Here is a 22865-nt window from a genome sequence, read left to right on the forward strand (position 1 = left end):
ATTAGAAAATTAGGAATCAGTTGAAAGTGCTGCAAAGATCAAGGAATTTGTTGAATGGATTCTAAAGATTGGTGATGGAAATATGAACTTAAATGAAATTGGGGAAGGCATAATTGAAATACCCAAACATCTGTTAATCGAACAAAGTGATTCACCTCTACTCAACTTAGTTGAATTTGTGTATCATTAATTCTTGGATAATATGAGCAATGCTAACTATTTTGATGACGGTGCAACATTTTTTCGAAGACTGAATGTGTAGATGAAGTTAATGAGTTTATCCTATGTTTAATGTCTGGAAAAGAAGTTACTTACTTAAGTTCAGACACACCTTGCCAATCCGATGAACAGGAAGAGATTCAAGCTCAATGGTTTACATAAGGGTTTTTAAACGATATTAGATGCTTAGGAATTCTTAATCATTGCCTAAAACTCAAAACTGGTTATCTAATAATGCTTTTAAGAAATATTGATCAAGCTAATGGATTATGTAATGACACCATATTACAAGTTAATGAGTTGACAAAGAATGTTATTGGTGCTACAATGATTAGAGGAAAAAACATTGGACATAAAATACTCATTCTAGAATGGACTTGATTCTTTCTTATTCAGGACTGTCTTTCAAGTTTCAAAGAAGACAATTCCCAGTATCCATGTGCTTTGCAATGACTATAAATAAAAGTCAAGGTCAAACACTTTCCAAAGTTGGGCTTTATCTTCCAAGACCTGTATTTACACATGGGCAGTTATATGTTGCTGTTTCTCGAGAAAAAATCTAAAAAATGTTTGAAAATCTTAATTTTGGATGAAGAGGACAACAAACTACTTCAACAATTAATGTTGTTTACAAGGAAGTATTTCAAAATATTTAAAATACGATGTTACATCACACATATGAGGTATCAACAACTAATGTTGTTTTATTTTTTTACATATAAAAAAGGTTACTCTTCTGATAACAAATGTGATTGTGTACCAGTATATGTTATTTGTGGAAGATTATGTTGCTAAGCTTGCTTGTCTTTATTTTATTTATGTTATAGTCAAACTTTGTATTTGATATGGATATGAAATATGAATATTGGTGGTTGAAATGATGCTATTTTGGTATAGGAAAATAATTGAAAGACTGTATACAAAGAAAAAAGATTCAAAGATCATCAGTTAGATATGCTTCATTCATATTCACATACACAATTGTTGAGGCATCAAAATCTTAATTTCATGTTAAGGAAGATGGAAAGCAAGATTGATTAGGGATGAACATGTTGTAATAGTCTCAATGTTATGATGATATTTAAAAATATTTTGTGTTTTCTTTATTTTTGAACAATTATGTATCAACTTTGTTCTAATTTTCAATACAATGAATGAATACTTATAACTTTCTATAGTATTTAATTTTATTATTATTTAATTTTTTTTATTATGAAAACATATTTAATTAAATGATATTATAATTAAATATGTTTAGTTGTTTAATTATGCAAACGAGATTGTAAAAAGTGGTGACTTAATTTGATTTATTTAGAATTAAAGTTGAAACTGACGTATTATTTTTTACAATTTTATTATAATACTGATAATTAAAATTGTCACATTATACTGTATATAATGACGTTTACATGTGCTATGTTTTGCAGTGAAATCTTTTTCAATAAAATAAATTGTGACAATTTTGACTGACATTAATTACATACAAAAATCGTCACTTTATACAAAACGTTAAATGACGGTTAGTTCTATAAGGATTTAAGGAACCGCCACACACGTATATTGTGACGTTTATAAACGTCACTTCATACAAAAATAACCGCTAACGCTGCATTCACGATTTTTTTTGTAGTGATTCTTTATTTATTGATATTGAGGTTGCATTGCATAATCTATTTTATTTCTTAATATTATAGTCTTTTAGTTATTTTATTCCTTTATTTTTTATTTTTTATTATTGTACCACTACAAGAAAACAGTCATTTTGCGTGGGCCAAAAACGGACGCAAAAGCTAAAAAACGGACGCTTATGCGTCGGATTATCGTCCGTTCCACATCCCACGAAAAAAGCCTGGAAGCAAATGAAAACTAGCGTGGGCCAGAAAGTTGGACGCATCTTGCATGGGCCAAGCCCACGCAAAACGGACGCAACATGCAGAAGCTGGGTAGACGCAAAATGGACGCATATGCGACGACTTTTGCGTGGGAAGATCCGACATAAATTTCGCTTATGCGTCGGTCTGGCCGACGAAAATGATAAAAATATATATTTAAAAAATATCAGATTTTGCGTGGGCTTGGCCCACGCAAAAGCGGACGCATGTTTTAAAAAAAACTTGCGTGGGCCTGTGGCTGATGCATGTGATGAAGAAAAAAAAACATTTTATTCTGCTTTCTAACCAGATTACCTGTAAAAATTAAATACCAACCAAATCACATTCAAACAAATTACTATCATTCACAATACATCCATAAACACCCAAATCCACAAACACATCCAAAGTATGAAATCAAAATCCACAAACACATCCAAAGTACAAAAGTAATAGAAATAGTTAAACAAAAGATATGAATACTTAAAAAAAATATTACAACTAAAATTGTACATTACAAATTTAACTAGAAGTAGCAAAATGAATCTCATAGTGATGTGATAAACCTGTAAAAAAATATAAACAATATAAATAAATAAATCAAATAATTTTCTGGCCCAATATGTTGCCCAAAGTTTTTGCTCTCTGCAGCCCTTATTTAATTTACACACCCTACATCACTTTTTCTAATTTTCTGGTCCAATATGCTGCCCAATTTTTTTACTCTCTGCAGCCCTATTTCATTTTAAACCCACGTCACTAAATGAACTTTATTGTTTCAATCATCAATATTTTTTTTAACACTACAAAAATTAAAAACTTCATAATTTTTAAGAATTCTAAATAAATAAAAATTTAAATTATTTAAACCATGGAAGTTAGCCTTACTATAGTTTTCTCTACTGGAAGACCAATTTAATATTGAGAAGGACCCAATCACACGGTTGAAAATCAAATTTCTACTATTCTAATAATTCATGTATAAGTAAAATGATTTGGGCTAACAACCCAGGAAGTAGATTAAAGAAAAATAGTTTTCGAAACTCAATTTTACAAAACAGTTTGATTTAAATTATAAATAAAGTTGTCAACTTAGATGAAACATTCACTAATTTTGATAAGAAATGACTTCAAAAAGGCGTATGCAAAAGTGTATGAATGATCAAGTTTTGTTGTAAAGAAACAGAAAAGAAAAGACCCTAAACAAGCAATCATGTATCTGTACACAAATATCCAATTGTGAAGACAAAAACGAGATGGTATTTGTCTATTTCATTAAACATTGCACTATCAATTATTATAAGGAAAAAGAGAAGTGAAGACAAAAACTATTTGGTAGAATAATTAAGTTTCATTGACGGGATTCGTTTAATAATTTTATCTAGTGGCTTGAGAAAAGAATTATTTACAACAAATCTTCAATACAACAAAAGTGGATGAATCCAAATTCAAAATCGGAAAGACGAAATTTAACATCTTTAAGAACCTGCGAGTGACCCACGAGGCTCATATAAACGCGCGACATCACAATAATCCAAACCAGCAATAATCCAAACCAGCAACCACAACTCAATATCCAAATAAAAAATTGGTAAAATGTGAACCTGAGGAGGAGGCAGAGCTGGACTGGAGGTAGAGCAGGACACGGAAGGAGAGCTGCACGCGCGGAGGAAGCTCGACGCGAAAGGGAAGCTCGACGCGGAGGGAGAACTTGATGCAGAGGAAGCTCGACACGGTGGAAGCTGGACGCATAGGGGAAGCTCGAAGAGGAAGCTGAACGCGGAGGAAGCTCGCGCGCGGAGGGAACTTAAATTGGAAAATTAGATTTTCAGAGATTTGGGGATTTTGAAAAACCGGAAACACAAAAAAAATTCTATATACTCCCAGTATGCGTCGCCGACGCATACTTTAAAATATTTAATTTTATTTTAATTTAAAATCGAATTCAAAATTTAATAAATAAATTAAAACATTTTTTATATAAAAAAAATTTAAATTTAATATAAAAAAAATTAATTTCATTATATAACAAAAACTTTTATTAATTTATAAAAAACAATTTAATTTAATTTATACAATACAAAAATTAATTAAATTTACACAAAAATATTTAATTTAATTTATACAATAAATATTTACTTTAATTTATATAAAATAATTTAATTTAATTTCGACAACATAAAATTAATTTAAATTGTAAAAAAATAATATTTAATTTATATTAAATTTATAAAAAATATTTAATTTAATTTATACAATAAAAAATAACTTTAACATCTACTACCGCAAATATCAATGAATCCTATTATTGAAATTGCTCATGATACCCTCATCATCCCTTCTAACTTATAATCCAAAATCTAATAATCAACTATATTCCATGATTCTAAGTTAATTCTATAACTATCACGAAATGACTCATATTTCTCAAATTGCTTATGATACTCTCTTTCAGCCTTTACAATGCACTTCTTAGTTCAACTCTTACCTTGACAATGGACTACGGTTATTAACTTCTTCCTGCTAGGGAGATGAGACCTAGACAACTATTGAAGTCTTCGTCTTCTTCCCTCGGTCAGGCAGATTGTTGGGTGCTTGACTGGGGTCCTTCTCATCTTCGTGCTTCTTTCCTCGGCTCTCGGTCTATGGCGAACATCGATGGGGGGTACCTGCGAGGCACTATGACGCTCAAGTCAGTGAAGCGGGTGATCAGTATTCTGGTAGGTGAACAGTAATAAATGACGTACCTTTCTTCTTGGAATGTGTGCTATGTATATTATTTTAATGGGCTGACCTTATTGGGTCTGATTAGTGGAGTGGATCTCTTAGGGTTGTATTACCTTATCCTTAATGACGGATTAGCTTCACTGACCTTAGTTTCAGCGTTAACGGTAGTATGGGTCGGCCGACCGTGATGATTCCACTCGTCTCGGCCAACCTTCCATGGTCTCGACCAAGTCTCTCAGGTCTCGGTTGCCTCGGTCGCCTCAGTCAAGTCTCTCAAGTCTCGGCCAGGTTCCCCTTGGTCTCAGTCAGGTACACCAGGTCTCGAACAGCCAGGTGGGTCTCGGTCAAGGAGACCAAGTGTCGGTCTTGCCCATACCGGCACATAACTTATAATCCAAAATGTAATCATGAACTCTATTCCATGATTTTAAGTTCATTCTATATCACACCCAGTCGAAACTTACTTATTTATGTTACATTTATTAAAAACTAAGTATACTAAATTTACTATGTCAAAGACCTATTATTTAGTATATTGGGAAACTATATTAACACACTTATAAGGAATATTGCATATGTATCATCTCGTTACTTACTACATTATTATGTGCTTCAGTTGGAAAACATTAATTTCTTTTCGAAATCATACTCAGTAACTATAACAATGACATTTATAGAGCATGTAGTCAACTTTGGAACACTTTGGAAATTGTATCAATCTAACAATTAAGAATAAGTTACTTACTCACGCACTTAATCTTAATATGTTTGTATCATATACATTTTCGCTAATTCATTAAGATGATCTTATGATTCATTTATGAGAAATAACATCTTCAAAACTATAATGGATATCAAAACAAAAATCCTAATTCATTCATCCATTGCACACATATAACATTTAAATTTATTTAAGTTACTAATCAAAAGTTTTATCTAACTTTTTTTTTCTTAAACTAAATAAAACATTTTTAGATCAAATTTATTCTCTATTTTTAAATACATCCATTACCATTTGCATTAATTAATTACTTCATCTTGAATTTATGTTCTTAAATTTATGTATATTTTATATAATATTTACAAAATTTAAATACACATTTTATTTTTATTTTTTTTTACTATTTTTTAATTAATTATTATTTTTCTATATGTTTTCAAATCTTTATAAACTTTTTAAGATAACTTCTTTTAAATAATTTTAAAATTAAACACTTCATCAATTTAATAAATGTAATTTAACTAATTTATATCATAATTTCAAAAATAAAATAGTTATAACAATATATAAATAAAATAAATTTAAAATAAATAATTTTTGAAATAATAAAATATTTTATATAACATTTAAATAATTTAAATATATATTTTCTTTTACTCAATTAATTTTAAATCAAACACTTATTTAATTTAATAAATTTAATTTAACTAATTTATATTCAAAATTGATAAATTAAATAATTTATTATAATATTAAATAAATAATTTTAAAATAAATATAATAAAGAATTAAATATTAAAATATTTATTATACATTAAATAAATTTAAATTTTAAAATCCTAAAAATGCGTGGGCCATTGCGGACGCATATGCGTGGGCTTTGTGGCCGACGCAAAGCCGACGCATATGCGTGGGCCGCGGCCGACGCAAACTGATTTTTTCTTAAAAAAATAAATTAAATCCATTTGTGCGTCCATTTTGCGTCCAAGGTCATTCTTATGTGGACTTTTAACCATTTTGACCGATGAGAGTAGCGTCCGCTACTGCGCACGCAAGATTTTGGAAGCTAATTGTTACTTGTAGTGTTCCTTTATTATGGACATGTACAGGGCTACTTTCCTACAATTCTTTCTCACTCTTGAGATGTATTAGTGCACAAGAATAAAATTATGTTATTGAGAAACTCACATTACTCATAGGTCAAATTTAAAAAGATATTTTATTTCTGTGCCTGAAGTTCATTCTTCTTCCAGCTGAGAAATCAACTTCCTTCATGACATGCATTGATATTATATGACATTCTTTCATGTTACACACATGATATGCATATATGAACACTATTTTCTTTTCTTCCCAGCTATTATATGTTAAACGTACACACTAAGGTATTCCAATGATGGGGTAGAAAGGAAAAGGAAGATAGTAGCTAGAGGGTGCCAAACCCCACTCTGGAGGAAGAGGAAAATCCAAGGTTTTGGACGAACCGAACTGGTTTTTAGTAGCCTTGCATTCTGTGTTTTGAGGACAAGATGTCAAGAAACTAAGAGGAGTGGAGATTGTATAAGTGTTTTTCTCTTTTCCCTTCACAATTTCAGAGACCTTGTTCTTCTTTGTAGCATAGAGATGATTTGGCCCCCCAAGAAGTTTTACAACACAGTTCACCGAGGGAGGTTTTGTATGGTCTCTGGGAAGGTCAACCTTAAAGAAACCCTTCTCTTCTGTTATCGCCGTAGCCAGGTTTTTTACACCTTCACACTTCACTGAGATCATAATGCCTGAAAACATAAAAAGTTGTAGAATCTGCACAAAATATGCTTTTGATGTAGTACTCTTAATACCTAAACGTGTTTCAATATAATTATTATAGTTTAAACTTTAAGTTCTTTGTCATTTTATGAACACTATATATCCATTTATACTACTATATATACAGTGTTACCTAATCACAAGTTGTGATATATAACACGTTTGCATTATCAGAATTTGTTCAAAAATCATATTGATAATAAAAATTGAAGTCTCATATCAAATCAAGAAGACATGAATTACAATTTTTCAGTTTTATCATAATCTTTTGGTATTTTCTTTCAAGTGAGAGTAGATTATAAGTGTGAGAATTGAGAGTGGATACAAACCAGAGAAATCATAGTTGTGAGTGCAGTCAGTGCAAGAGACTTTGCCCTCTAGTGTTTGGCATGCTGAGGGTATAATTCTGGCCATAGTCAATGCAAAAAGAAGTGCTGTGATAACCTGAGCAAACACCATACTGTTAAAGCTGTAGCTGTTGAGATAAGAGAGACAAAGAAGTTGAAAGAGAAGAAGATAAATTGAAGGTTATATATAGTGGGAGTTTGAGACACAAACCTATTAAATGTAGGGAGGTAGAGCTTATGTAGTAGTTGGTGTCAACTGTCAACAACTGTAGTTATGTTATGTTTACCTACATAGGGTTTGTTACAATGGACAAGATGTCCAAGCTACTCCCCTACATTATTTCAAAGTGATCAACAACACAGGCAAGATTTATAAGGTCCCTTTCAACTAGATTTTTTCATAGTCTTATTTCATAAAATTACATAATTTCTCTAATATATATAAGATAATTTTAAATATTTTTTTCATTTAATTTCTCTAAGTTTTTAGATTTTAATAACTTATACATGCTAGTTTAAATTATGGAAAGTTTTGTTTCTTCTTATTCTTCTTTTATAATAAATATTGGTTAAAATAAATCCTTTAATCCTTTAGAATTTATTTAGAAACTATGATTTTTGGACACCCTTTACTAACTAAAGTGATAAAAAGGAAAAAATATTAACAATGATATAATATGATGAAAAATGACTAATAGAGTTTGGAATGTGTGTATGGGTAGGGCTAGTGCACTAACTTCCTAATATGATATGATGGTAGATTTAATTTTACAAACAATAATCCATCATCTAATTTTACTAAAATTCATCTAAACACATATATTGCAAAGACTAGTTAATTAATTTGCGCAATGTTTAATGAGCATGTTCAAAGATGTCTGCAATTAATGCATTAATGGGTGGTACAAGAGCACCGATTGTTCTCCATTATTAAGCAGGATAAAGTAGCTTTGTTGTAGGTAAGAAAGCTCTTGCTACAAGGAATCCATAACAACCACCGATTAACTAAGAACTTGAACGTGGAAGAAGACCATGCATTTCAATGTTGCCATGATATTTAAGGTAAACCCTAGAACTATACAATGACAGATGACACTAATTTGCTATCATATTAATGAACCGTATCTGGTTGGTGATGAACAGTCATCATCGTCTCTTTCATGTAGCTGATAAACATCCCAAATTAAAATCACAAAGGTTGTTCCAACTATGTATCTCATCATATGTATATTTTTTAATAAATAATAATCTAACTTTCTTCTCATTAATTCGCAATTAATTGTTTTCTATGAGATATGGTAAAACCAGAGTAAGAGTAACTACATTGAAGATTCTTTTTTGAAGAACAACTCAGCTTGCCCATTCAATATTTTAACACTTGCAAGATTTTAATTGAATGCTTTCACATGGAAAAAGAAAAATTGTTATCAATGGAAGAAGAAATGCACAACCACTTACAAAAAGTAGCTTGCTTTTCTGCTGTTCCTTTCAACTGCACCTCCAACAAATTCTTTTATCAGAAAAAAAGAAATCTCCAACAATTATACTCACAAATTCTTGTGTATCGAATTATTAAAACAAGAAAAAAGTTGCTATTTAGTACGAACTTATATAGTGGTAAAGATATTGACAGAATTGTTCTTTTATTTGCCAATTTTTGAATTCATGATAATTGTTCAGAATACAAGTTTATGCCTCAGTTTCTTAAAATTAGCATCGATGGCAAACATAAGTTACCATATGTCATTCTTTTATTATCTATTTTATTTTCATGAGTTATAAATTTTAATATTTATACTGGTTTTAATTTTATGTGTCTTTAAATAAATTTATGTATTATTATTTTCGTTGTAAGTTATAGTTTAAATGAAAATAATGTGGAAAGACCCTTATAAACTATAGAATTTTGTGAAAGAGAAAAAAAAAAGTGTAAATGTAATATGAAAAAGTGAAAATGTCACTACAAGAAAATATTGAATGGAAACTGAATTAGAAAAAAAAATTATAGTAACTAATTAAAATACCATTTTATAAATAAAAAGTATTGGATACTAAAATGGTATCTATTTGTACCGACCGGTCCTTGGGTGTCGTTGACCACTAGTGATGTTGGAGTCACGTAAGCGGGGTCCCACGAGCGGCTTGGGTCAGTGTCTCACGAGGCACGAGCGCCAAGGAACCAAAGAGTGGTTAGACATCGGGGCTCGAATAGCAGAGCTAGGCCACGAGAGGTGGATCCTACACCACACACCAGTTATCAGTAAGGGAGAAGCCTAGGTCACGGGAGTCCATGCGTGTGGAGGGGATGACGCGCTTAGGCGTAATACAAGCATAGGGCCACTGGAAAGGATACGACCTATGAGGGTCACGTTCCAGTGGTGAGTTGCATGCATGACACGTGAATAGCTAGGGCGCTCCCAAGACGGGCGACCACAAAGATCAGGTGCACAAGGAGGCATCCAGGTGGTCATCCTGTCAGAGGTTGCACTCCAGTTAGGGAACCCCACGCGCTAGATTATCCTAAGAGTGGGTAATTGTGGCGTTGGGGCCCACCCCCTCAGGAAGCCCATTTTGGGTAATGAAAACAGTGGAAACCCTAGTTTCAGTCTATATAAAGGGAAGTAACAAACTTAGCAAGGTACGCTATTCATTTGCGCCACTTAACACACATAGTTACAGTCTTACGTTAAATAGTTTTGGTATTTCCTAGCCCTAAGATTGACTTGAGCGTCGGGAGTGCAAACGGCCTCTAGGGCATTCCTTGTCTTTGTGTTTTCAGGCATTCAATCAAAGGGACAGCACGTGCAAGCGCAGGGATTCTGGACGTGAGAGTGACGTAGACGCATGAAGACGTATTTGGTCAACCAGCAGGAACACTATTATTAATAAAAAGTTATAATATAATTAGATACAATATTTTTAGTAGCTAATAATAAAAATAAAGAAATAAATTAGAGATAATTTTTTTAGTCTCTTGTTAATATGTAATTGAAAACCATTTCTCAAGTCACTTTTAATCTATTTTAGAGACTAATTTTTAGTCTATAAAAATAATAAAATTAATCATATAATTAGATACTTAAATTTTTAGTCACTATTATTTAAATTTAGATACTAATTTTAAAGTAATTAAATTTTATAAAATTAATTATTAATTTTTAATTTATAAAATATTTTAAATTAATATGAATAAATTTACTAATTTATTAATTTTAGTATAATATTAAAATAATTAATATCATTTTAAAAATTACATTTAAAATAATATTTTAACCTTTTAATTTTATTTAAACATAAAATTAAATTAATAATAAATTCAAAATTATTTAAATTAAAAATTTTATGAACTAATTTAAATAAATATACATACTTTTTTAAAACTTATTTAATTTTTTTAAATTTGAACAAATAGTTCAAGGTTTGAATTTGTAACTTTATCTCTCTCTTTAACCCTTTCTACTCATCTCTTACTCAACAAACTCACCCCGCAAATGTAGTATGCAACACTCTGCAACGGCAAAAACAATGCACCATGCAACAACGACAACGACGACAATAACGCACTTTGCACAATGGTGCTTCTTTGCTCCAAAGGAGATCAACGTCTTCAATTTATCATCGTAAGTTTCGATTCATGCTCCATTCTCACCATTTGTCCTTTAATTTTATGTTTACTCATTGAAACTCTGCATAACTTTACTCACTATGTATCTTCCCCATCTTGAAACCCTAGATTCTGTTATGATGTTGTATTTTACCTTGAAGATCTAGACCTATAAATAGAGAAAAGATTTAATAAAAAAGATATGGAAATATTTTTTTTACTCATTATTTGTGTCTTGTTCGCATTAAGTATAAAAAAAGAGAGATTCATGGTACTTCAGCTAGTATCCAAAAACGTAGTTGAAGCATAACAATTAGAAACTTAAATGCGTGTTGTAGTAATTCCAATAACCAATACGCAGATTCTAGCAATGAGATGTACTCCTGTACATGTTGTGTGGATTAAGCCCCAGGATGTTAATTAGTCTGAAAATTGTTCTTTGTTTTTTTAATGTTGAGATTTTGTTATTGAGTAGTATAACAACCTAAGCACCATTTGTATTGGTAGTGTTGGAAGCACATGATATATTGGGGTATTTTTTACCACAAAGGGCCTTTTTTTTTCTTTTTACCAAAATGGGATCGCTTTTAAAAAATTTACAAATTTGGACAAGTCGTACCAACTTGGCATGACTTCATATGTAGAAGTCATGTCAATTTGGCACGACTTTTGTCACATCAACCTAAAGTCGTGCCAAGTTGACATGAATTATGCCACGTCAACCTAAAGTTGTGCCAAGTTGGCACGATTTTATCCACGCCATATATTAGAATTATTAAACTATAATTAAAATTATAAGTTATGTAATATTTGAAATTAATTTGATAAATAATTTTTTTATGACGGAATAAATGCATAGGTAAAGAAAATGAGGAAATTAATAATCAAACTTGAAATTAAATTTTATTATCAAGCTTGTCTGTGCGGACAATTGCTTCTATTGTGACATTCGGTTCTACAATATGAATATTTTTTTGGTTTATTTGAAATTGAATCATCCATTTCGTTACAAATACGTTAAGTGTTAGGTCTTCCTGATTGATGTCGACACATCATGGGGTTAGGTAAGAAATTTGGTCCCGTGTAAGTAGAACAATAATCCTTATATCAAATTGGATTAAATTGATTTGTAACTATTCCATGTGGGTAGTTTATTGATCTGTAAGCTAATTGCAATGTCATCATTGTAGGCAAAATTTCAACATCTCCAACTTTTTTCAACATAGATAGCGGCATGAGATTAATGCTTGCCCCAAGATCTAACAATGTTTTACCCAATGTAAAATTTCCTATTGTGACTGGCAAAGTAAAACTCCCAGGATCTTTAGACTTTTGTGGTAATAATTTTTTAATAATGGCACTACATCCCGCTTCTAGTTCCACACTTCCTTGGTCCTTTAATCTTTTCTTTGATCAACAGATCCTTCATAAATCTGGCATAAGTAGGCATTTGTTCTAAAGCTTCGGTGAAAGGAATACTTATTTCCAATTGTTTTAGAATTTCACAAAATCTAATAAACTGTCCTTCTATATTGTATCCTCTCATTTTTTTTTTCTTTCTCTTCTCCCTCTTCACTTTTGTTTTTTTCTTCCTTCTCTTCTTTTTTCTCTTCCCTCTCAATTTTTCTTTCCTCACTTTCTAGATTATCATCAATTCTCCTTCCTAGAACTATTCCACTTCTAGTAGTGACTAACTCACATTTCTTCCTGAGTTTCATCAACTCTTGTACAAAGTTGCCCAACTTGTGTCTCCAAATTCTCAACATTCTTCTATCTAGTAGTTGGTGTTGTTGAAAAGTACCTTGTTCTCCTTGATCTTCCGTGTAAAAAACTTTTTCTTCATAAGAAGTACTATGATAAGCACAGTGCCCATTGGAATGATCACTTTCACACAATTCACACCTTAGTTCTTGACTCTGACTTTGAGATGAATGAACAACATGTAATTGTTGAGATAATTTAAACATTTGTGTAGTTAGTTGCTTAATCTATTGTGTCAACATTTTATTTTGACCTAATAGTGCATCTTCTAACCACCCTTTCTTCTGAATACTTTGTTCATCATATTGGGCTTGAGAATCAGTTGATGCCAATGCATCAATAATCCTCGTTGCTTGTTCTCCATCAAGAGTCATCATTGTGCCACCAGTTGCAGCATCTTTGTGACAGATCTGAGACCATTCAGGAATATGCTCAATTGAGCAATATCCTCAAACCCATGATTTGGGCACTTTCTTAATATTATCTTGAATCTTTCTCATGTTTCACAGAAAGATTTTCCTGCTCCTTGTCAGAACATAGAGATTTCAGACTTTACTTTGATGTAGCAAGAGATTGGAAAAAATCTTTGCAGAAATTTTTCCTCTACATCCTCCCAACTAGTGAGACTCTGATTTGGAAGTGATTTGAGTCATTCTTTTCCTGCTAATGAGAAAGGAAGCAAGCACATATAAACATTTTCAATATCATCTTATTGAAAGTCCATGGTTCCCACCAATTCATAAAATGTATCCAAATATGTATATGGATCCTCGCAATCTATTGATGTGAATTGCTGGGTACTGATGAGAGTAAGGAAAGCGGATTTTATCTCCAAGGCCCTGGTGGTAGTAGGTATTACAATACTAGAAAAATGTTTTGGTCCCTAGTAGGTGATGCTTGTTCTTTTGCCATGTTGTTTTCCTCCTGAAAAAAATATTAGTGGACAAGAAAAAATAAATACAAAATAAAAAAAAAGATATAAAATAAAACAGAAACTTAAATAGCTAACTAAAATAAAATCAATAACTTCCTACACTAAAAAATAAAACTTAAAAATAAAATAAAACATTAAAATGACACTAAGAAAAAAAATAACAAAAATATTCAGAAAAAAAATATAAACAAAATAAAAACTAAAGACAAGATAAAAAAACAAAAAAAATGAATAAATTAAAAATATAAAACAAAAATAAATAAAAACTTAAAAATACAGTATAACAACGTACTTAAAATAACAAATAAATACTAGGAGAAAAATAAAAATAAAATAAAATAAAACAGAAAATTATAATTGTAAACAACTAACTATAATAATTTAAAGATGACTACGTAAACTTACGTAAAAAAAACTAAAATAAAATATAACAAAACAAAACAAAATCTAAAAAAATCTAAAAATAATAGAAACAAATAAAATAAATTAAAAAAAATAAGAATTAAAACAATAAAAACAGAATAACAAATCACTAAAAATAAACACAATAAAAACAAATCAAAACAATTAAAATATTAACAATATTTAGGAAACTATACACAACAACTCAATCTTATCTGCCAAAAACTTGATAATTTTTTACGACGAGTGCATCACAGTGGTTGTGTTGGCGATGATCAATAAGGAAACAAACAAAGAATTAGTTGCTTCAAGTTGAAAAAATAGGGATTGGGTTTCATCTGTCCCACTTTTTTGTATTTTGATTAGCATGTCGTTATGTTCTTGGATTGAAATTGATGTCCGTATAAAAGTCATTTATATCGATTTCTCGCATATAAAATTCTTAAGAATGTCTCCCTAAGTATCGATCATTCACATATTTATAATAATAACTTAAAATCAAACTTAAAACGTTAATAACAATTAACATTTCAAGTCTATTCCTAGCACTCAAATATGTTAAGTATGGTTGTTTAGGTCAGAACCCTAAAAATACTTTCTAGTCGAATTTAAGATTCTCAAACATATCACAAATATTTAGAAGCAAAACAACGATACCAATAATCAATCAATAACAAATATTATATCATAATTAAATATCACCTCAATACATAAGAGTTTGAACAAATTACTCAATCCAAAATTTAGGGTAGACTTAGCCACGCATACTTCTAACATTTTCCATTCTCCCAAATGGTTAAAATTTACTCAATGGTGTTTTCCTCTCAATCTAGCACACTAGGATTGTGCCTCTAGCCTCCTATTTAACCTAAATTTCTAGGGTTAGGTGACTTCCTACGTCGCGCTCATGGGCTTAATGATAAAAACATAAAAATAGCTCAATTAATATGATGCGTTCTCACTGTTGAGTTGGACTTTTTTCTCTCTTTTGTGCGTTGTGAGCCTTTGAGATTTCTCCTTTTAGCTTATATCATTCTTCTTTAGTCCAAATTTCCATTCTTCCCTAAAAACTGAAATTAACACCTAATTTGAAAATAAAATGCTCTTATTCTAATAAAGATCATAAAAAATGTAAAAATACATAAATTCATAAATTAAAAATTATTTTATAGGTAAATTAGCAATTAAATACTCTTAAGTGTCTATATTTTAATATGAAATATTAGTGAAATTAGACACTTATTAAATATGTACGCAAAATTGAAAATCTCGTCATATATTATTATAGATAATATTTTTAAAATAAGACAGCACTAAGTATAATGCAAGGTAAATTAAATGGAAAATATGAGAAAAATGTGTTGATTGATTGATTAATTGATTGGTTAATGCCCATTAAAAAAACTTTTCATATCGGAAATATTAAACAAAAAAGTCTCCATATGCTATATCATAGTATCAAATCTGAACTTGCTAACTTCCTAAAGTTTAAGCACCAACTCTTAAAATTGTTGGGATGTGTATTAATAGAAGCTTTTTTATCTTTGTTTCTTTATTGGTGAACTTCATTCACCTTATCGTTTGTTCATGGAGCAATAAAGAACTTTAAAGTACATCAAAGCGTAAAAATTAAGTTGAGCATATCTTCTTCATTGAATCCAAATATGTTTGGAAGTGTCTTTGCAAAGAATATAGTTTTCAAGATAAAGCTAAAATAATTGTTGACTTTCATGTCTTTCAATTATTGCATCAAACTTTTTAATATCTCTAAATAAGCTTTTTTTTATAAGAAAAACATTACACAAAAGAACTCCTTATTTATTATATCACAACATTAATCTAAACGTATTTCTCCAAATATTCAGACACTAACTCCTAAAGTCTTTATTGATCGAGTAAAAAAATATTATAATAGCTAAAAACATAATAATAATAATAATAATAATAATAATAATAATAATAATAATAATTAAACACTCTACACTCACATGTTGTGAAAATGATCATATTTTGGATCTAGTTTATTAATAAGGAAAACCTATTACCAGAATTCTAATTTAACTTTTTCATAAAATAAAATTTTAAATTTATTTTTATTTAAAATAAAATGATAACATTTCTGAAGATGCACTAACCAAACTCCTCACTAACATAATAAAAAACTTGAATCACTAAATAAAATACAATAAACCCTCAACTTACGCTTAGACATGTGTTAAAACCTCATTAAAATGTGATTAGATTAACCTTCTGTCATAGTTGGAGTTCTTATAAGTTTTACAGACAGATTCTCTACTACAAAACACCTTCAAGTATAGTAGAAGTCATTTGAGATATTTTTATGTTGTATTGCTATGTAACTAAATTAAAAACTATTTTAGAGACTAACTAATAAATATTTTGGTTTCTAAATTAGTTTCTATTATTTTTAAACAGTTTTTAAATTGTTATTTAATTAACAATTAAGAATTTTGTTACCAATTTATGTGGTTTATCACCAATTTCACAAGAAAATTTGATCTTGGATGTTTACAGTGTATAGTGATATTTTTAAGAAGTATTTTAAAGATACAAATTGTAATGGTTAAGAAGATTGTTTGAATGGACGAAGCAGGTTTTGGATTCCATTTCATGAATGTAACCTAGTTATATAAACTCTTTAACAAACATTTAGAAGACAAGAAAATAAATTAAACTTACTTTACATGTGAAACTTAATTTGTACAAGCTTATTCATTTAACTAATAAAAAATCAGAGTACATGTATGATTACTTTGACAAATTAGAAATTTTTGAGGACCCGTTTTATCCTAGTGCACATGAAAAGCTAAGAAGGAGGCTTTCTTTGAACATTGTTAATTAATAATAGGCCATTTTTAGAAAGAAAAAACTGTAGCACATGATACAGAACAAAGTGTTTATTTACAAATTTATGAGGGCAAGCTGCTAGCATCTCCATCTGCAACAGTATTTAATAATGAAGGCAAATTGTTTGGTTGAATGTGAACTGAAAAAAAGAGGGACCATTGAAAAGATCCACCATGGCACAAATCAACATGGTATAGTATGATTGATACTAACAGGTAATCATGAATTCCAAGATAATATGTTCCCAGACATCTTTAATTAAAATTATAGATATATTAATATTTGTTTGTGATAAAAAAAATATTAATCTTGGTTTTTAAAATTTTAATCTCACATCTTATATAATAATTAAAATTTTAAGAAACATGTTAACTTCATTTCTAGTTTATGGGAATAATCATTTCGAATAGGCAACTCCCTTGTCATTATGCAGTGATCATAAAATTGTTGGATGCTTTATATAAGATTGTTGTTGTTGTTTGATTTTGCTTGATAAAATAGATGCATAAAGAAAGTTTGTGAGATTCATTTCAAAAAGAATGACTTGAAAGGCTACCTCTAACAGAAATTATAATGACTTAAAAAAAAGTTATAACAGAAATTTATTTATAAATATGTTAGTATATTTTTATTATTATTATTTTTATTATCAAGTATAATTTATTATTATTATTATTCATCAACTTTTTATTTACTGATATTTTAATTTTAATTTTTCTATTCCTGAGAATTTCACTCTTCTAGTATGATAGAACAGAATGAAGTTATTAATCATTTTCTTTAGGTATATTCCTTGCATAACATGTTGCAATTGCATTTATACATAAAACCAAACTCAAATTTTACAACTTGAACTTTACAAAAAAAGCCAGCACTAACTTCATGTAAATCAAAGGCAACACCAAAAAAAATGAAAAAAAAAATGATACCATTGAATATTTGGTTTCAGACCTCAACAAAGCAATGTTGAAATAAGGGTGCCCATATAAATGTCTGACAACTGCAGCCAAGTGTGTCCAAGTTTTCAGATATTCATTTGAAGATGTTCTATGGTTCATCAAGATCTTAGTACAGAAAGGTTCTCCAATTAGTAAACTAATTTAACTGGAACTTCTGCCTCCTCATGCAAACCTGGAACTTCGTACCCGATTGCAGCTCACATAATCGATTAAATTTAGAATTTCACAATCACATGATAAAGTATCTTTTCACATATTTGATTATTTCGGTATCAGAAGTAATCAAATTGGTATAACTACTAATAATTCGTTATAACCTTAACACAAATAATTATATGTAACAAAAAAGTAAAAAACCGTTTCAAATAATTATATGTAACTACTAACTGTACACAAATTTCAATTAATATACTTTATAAGAAATATAACAAGTTAATATATCTATTTCCATTCATTCACTTATGTTCTCTTTCTTCTTAAACTAATCTTTGTTAATGTGTAATCTTTATCTTAAATCATAGTCACTTTTAATATATATAATTTGATATGAAGAAAATTATAATAATAATAAATTAAACTGTACTACTAGGACACGAAAAACTGAAATACCTTCCAGTTCCAATGGGAAATCTATTTTTTTGCTAGTTTCAATGACTAGACATTTACCAAACACTAAGTACATTCAACAAGACTCTGGAAAAGATGTGGTTTGAACCAATGACTATTGACTAATTCTTCAACTTTACAATCAAATGAGGTTTTAGGGTTTTAGTATTTCCTAAAAGATGAGAAAAGATATCTAAAGAATGAAAACGAAAACCCGAAAAGCTTTGGTTTGTTCATTGTTCAATCATCGAGAAAACCTGTTTGCCGCAAAACTGCATTCCGAACCTGACGCAAGTCTCTCCCCTTCAGCGTCCTCCCCCGTCCTTCAAGAACCGAATATGCCATTACCGGCCTCTGCGCCGAATTCCGCGCCACAATCTCGTGCGGCGGCAGCCTTTCTTCCACCACCACCGCGTCATCCTCCATGAACTCGCGGCGCCTCCTTATCGGCAAATCCCGAGAGTTCACCGGTGCGGACTGGTAAAACTTGACAGAGGAGGAGGAGGAAAACTCGTGCTGCGGTGGCTTCGGAATGAGGCGCGCGGAGGAGGAGGAAAAGGAGGAGAGCGAGACGGATATTTTGTGGTGGAAGAAGTGTGAGGCATTGGAGGAGGTGTGGTCGTTCTCCGGCAGCGCAGCGCGGATGCCTAACGACTCGTCCGGGGGACCGAAGGCGAATGCCTTGTGGTTATGAGAGTGAGAGTTGTTCGGAATTGGAGAAGTAGGAGAAGAGGGTTCGGCAGAGTCTTCTTCGTCGTTGTTATGGTCATTATTGGAGAAAAGAACGTCATCTTCAAGTAGGTCTTCGTCTTCGGTGCCGGTGGCCGCCGTACTGGAGGAAGGATTTTGGAACCCCTGCCCATGAGATGGAACTCCGAGGAAACGCTCCTTAGGGGAGAGATTACGGTTGAGGAACCGGTTCGGGTCGTTTAGATCCATTTGGAGGTTCAGTTCGGAGCTAAAGAACGGCTAGGCGAGTCTTGAAGGAGAAAGGCAGAGGAAATTAAATAATAACGGTTATGTTTTTTCTGTTAATTCTGTTGGCATTACTATAATACACGTGCCTTTCACTTTTTTCATATGAAAATAAAAAATTAAATTAAAATGAAAATAAAATATTATCAAAATAATTATTAAATTAGAAAAATTCAGCCTGAGTCGTGCTAAAAAAATTATCTTTGATCATCTTAATACCTAATTAATAGGTTCGGTCATAAATAAAAAAGAATTAAGTTAATGGTCGATGATAGAATCTGAATTGATAAATGCCAAATTAATAAGTTATATATGTGTGAAAACCAAATTGAGTAAATAGTTATATTTGTAGGGATTAAATTATATGTTTAACCTAAATAAATAAAAAATTATTTTTGATCACCTAGTGGGAAAAGTACATGAGAGAAATTGCAAGAGATGTCTTGTTGAATCCTCCTCTTGATAGGATTTTGGTATTACATGAAAAGTCATAAATATATGAAATATATTTCATTGAGACCTTGCATTCAACATATATAAGAAATGTTGTTTTGTTGTTCAATTAAAATAATCATATATAAAAAAAGGATGGAAACATATTCTTGATATATATTGAACTTTATTTAATTGGAAATTTAACATATATTTGTAAGCAAAACATATATTATATATACAACAACTTTTCAAATTATAATTATAATATAAGCAAAACATATATCATGTCTTTACAAATTAACCTCTACTTCCCCACTACCAACTGAAAGAACAAGATAATTTACTTTTTAAATTCAAATAAGTAAATTTACTCTGAAAAATAATTTAAACACTTTGATATTTTGAGTAGATCTCGAAATTTATAGCTTCTTTGAAATCTTTATCTTAAATAAAATCATTTGGTATTTTCTAATACATATTTCATTAAAATTATGAAATTGTTTTATAATTTTATAAGATTTTCTAATTTAATAATTATTATGATAATATTTTTTTATTTTTTTTTATTTTGATATGAAAAAAGTTGAAGGCACGTGTATAGTAAGGCAACAGAATTACCAGAAAAAGCATAACCGTTATTATTTAATTTCCTTTTTCTTTCTCCTTCAAGAATCGCCTAGCCGTTCTTTATCTCCGAACCGAACCTGCAAAATGGATCTTAATGACCCGAACCGGTTCCTCAACCGTAATCTCTACCTTAGGGAGCGTTTCTTCGGAGTTTCATCTCATGGACAGGGTTCCAAAATCCTTCCTCCGGTACGGCGGCCACGGGCACCGAAGACGAAGACCTACTCGAAGATGATGTCCTTTTCTCCAATAATGACCATAACAACGACGAAGAAGACTCTGCCGAACCCTCTTCTCCCACTTCTCCAATTCCGAACAACTACCACTCACTCTCATAACCACAAGGCATTCGCCTTCGGTCTCCCGGACGTGTCCTTAGGTATCCGCGCTGCGTTGCCGGAGAACGGCCACCCCTCCCCAATGGTTCACACATCTTCCAACACAAAATATCCGTCTATCTCTCCTCCTTTTCCTCCTACTCCGCAGGGTTCATTCCGGTGATCCCGAAGCCACCGCAACACCGTTTTCCTCCTCCTCTGTCAAGTTTTACCAGTCCGCGCCGGTGAACTCTCGGATTTTGCCGATAAGGAGGCGCCGCAAGTTCATGGAGGGCGATGCGATGGTGGTTGAAGAAAGGCTGCCGCCGCACGAGATTGTGGCGCGGAATTCGGCGTAGAGGCCGGTAATGGCATATTCGGTTCTTGAAGAACGCTGAAGGGGAGAGAATTGCGTCAGGTTCGGAATGCAGTTTTTCGGAAAACAGATTTTCTCGATGATTGTGAACAATGAACAAACCAAAGTTTTTCGGGTTTTCGTTTTCATTCTTTAGATATCTTTTCTTATCTTTTAGGAAATACTAAAACCTCAATTGATTGTAAAATTGAAGAATTGGTCAATAGTAATTGGTTCAAACCACATCTTTTCCAGAGTCTTGTTGAATGTACGTAGTGTTTGGTAATGTCTAGTAATTGAAACTAACAAAAAAAAAAAAAGAATTTCCCATTAGAACGGGAAGGTATTTTCCTAAATTTATTTCTATCTTTTAAATATCAAATATCACTAAAAATAATATAAAAATATTTTTTTTTCATCATCTATGAGTTTCAACATACAAATTCAAATTAACACAATAAAAAAAAAGAATTAGAAGATGAGAAACTCCAATAACAAACCTAACCTTAAGAAAATATATATTTTCTAAATTATTTTCTTTTCTCTACAATAATGTCGGATCGCATTTCCCGTTGATGTCAAAATAACTATGTATGAATGCTATGTATTCCACCTTCCATGTACGAAATTAAAAAAACAGAGTAAAAGAATTAAAAAATAGGAGTATTAACACAATTAAACAATCAAGAAAATAAAAACACTTACGAAGACTAATGAGGTGCGTGCTCTTCTTCTAGTTCTTATCTTGAAGAATGAATCTTTTTATCAAATGTAAGTAAGATGAACAAGAGGAATGGAAAGATTCGACATAGAGAGAAGTAAGAAAGTGAGTTAGGAGTGTGTGTTGTGCTAGGAAATGTATGTTGGGACAAAAAAGAAATGTGTGGAATGAAAGAATATATATATGTGAGAGAGAACATGAGAGTCATGTCATTGAATTTCAAAAAATTTGAGAAAGAAAAAAAATAATGTGAAGAGGGAAAAGAGAAAAGGATAATAAAATTCAAATTGAAAAGAAACTATGCGAGGAAATAAAGATTATTCCAAAAACTAAAACTTTTTTTAAAATAAAATGTTGATATAAAAATAAAATTAATTTTAAATTTTAAAATTTTCATATTTTTTAAATTTTAAAATTTTCAAAGTTTTAATCTTAAATTTTTCAAAATTTCAAACCCTAAAGCCCCTTTTTTTTAAACATTTCAAAATTTTAAACTTTATATTTTTAAATTTTTTAAATTTTCAAAATTTTTAATCTTAAATTTTTCAAATCCTAAAGGCTTTTCGAAACATTTAAATTTCAAAATTTTAAATTTTCATACTTTTAACTT

The 22865-nt window shown here is 30.6% G+C and overlaps 2 protein-coding genes and 2 pseudogenes across 2 annotated transcripts; 2 read left to right on the top strand and 2 right to left on the bottom strand.

The window, feature by feature from the left end:
* Positions 1 to 6736: 6736 nt before the first annotated feature.
* On the bottom strand, positions 6737 to 7857 carry LOC137835621 (uncharacterized). The gene is made up of 2 exons (XM_068644208.2): positions 7674 to 7857; positions 6737 to 7313 (listed from the first exon to the last, which is right to left on the bottom strand). The coding sequence occupies exons 1-2, from the start codon at positions 7801 to 7803 to the stop codon at positions 6919 to 6921; spliced, it is 525 nt and encodes a 174-aa protein (XP_068500309.2). The 5' UTR covers positions 7804 to 7857; the 3' UTR covers positions 6737 to 6918.
* A 5651-nt stretch (positions 7858 to 13508) lies between these two features.
* On the top strand, positions 13509 to 13615 carry LOC137836275 (small nucleolar RNA R71; annotated as a pseudogene).
* A 5233-nt stretch (positions 13616 to 18848) lies between these two features.
* LOC137834395 (protein S40-7) lies at positions 18849 to 19776 on the bottom strand. The gene has a single exon (XM_068642452.2). It carries the CDS (start codon positions 19762 to 19764, stop codon positions 19066 to 19068), a length of 699 nt encoding a protein of 232 aa, XP_068498553.1. The 5' UTR covers positions 19765 to 19776; the 3' UTR covers positions 18849 to 19065.
* A 1169-nt stretch (positions 19777 to 20945) lies between these two features.
* Positions 20946 to 21651, top strand: LOC150027615 (protein S40-7-like; annotated as a pseudogene).
* Positions 21652 to 22865: the final 1214 nt, after the last annotated feature.

The sequence above is a fragment of the Phaseolus vulgaris genome, chromosome 5, assembly GCF_051622355.1.
Source record: "Phaseolus vulgaris cultivar YP4 chromosome 5, ASM5162235v1, whole genome shotgun sequence".
Taxonomy (NCBI): Eukaryota; Viridiplantae; Streptophyta; class Magnoliopsida; order Fabales; family Fabaceae; genus Phaseolus; species Phaseolus vulgaris.

Excerpts from the sequence above, each read along its gene's own strand:
- LOC137835621 (XM_068644208.2), bottom strand. The coding sequence starts at position 7,803 with ATGGTGTTTGCTCAGGTTATCACAGCACTTCTTTTTGCATTGACTATG. Across the intron at positions 7,314-7,673 it reads TCACAACTATGATTTCTCTG|GCATTATGATCTCAGTGAAG; the intron begins GTTTGTATCCAC and ends TTATGTTTTCAG.
- LOC137834395 (XM_068642452.2), bottom strand. The coding sequence starts at position 19,764 with ATGGATCTAAACGACCCGAACCGGTTCCTCAACCGTAATCTCTCCCCT.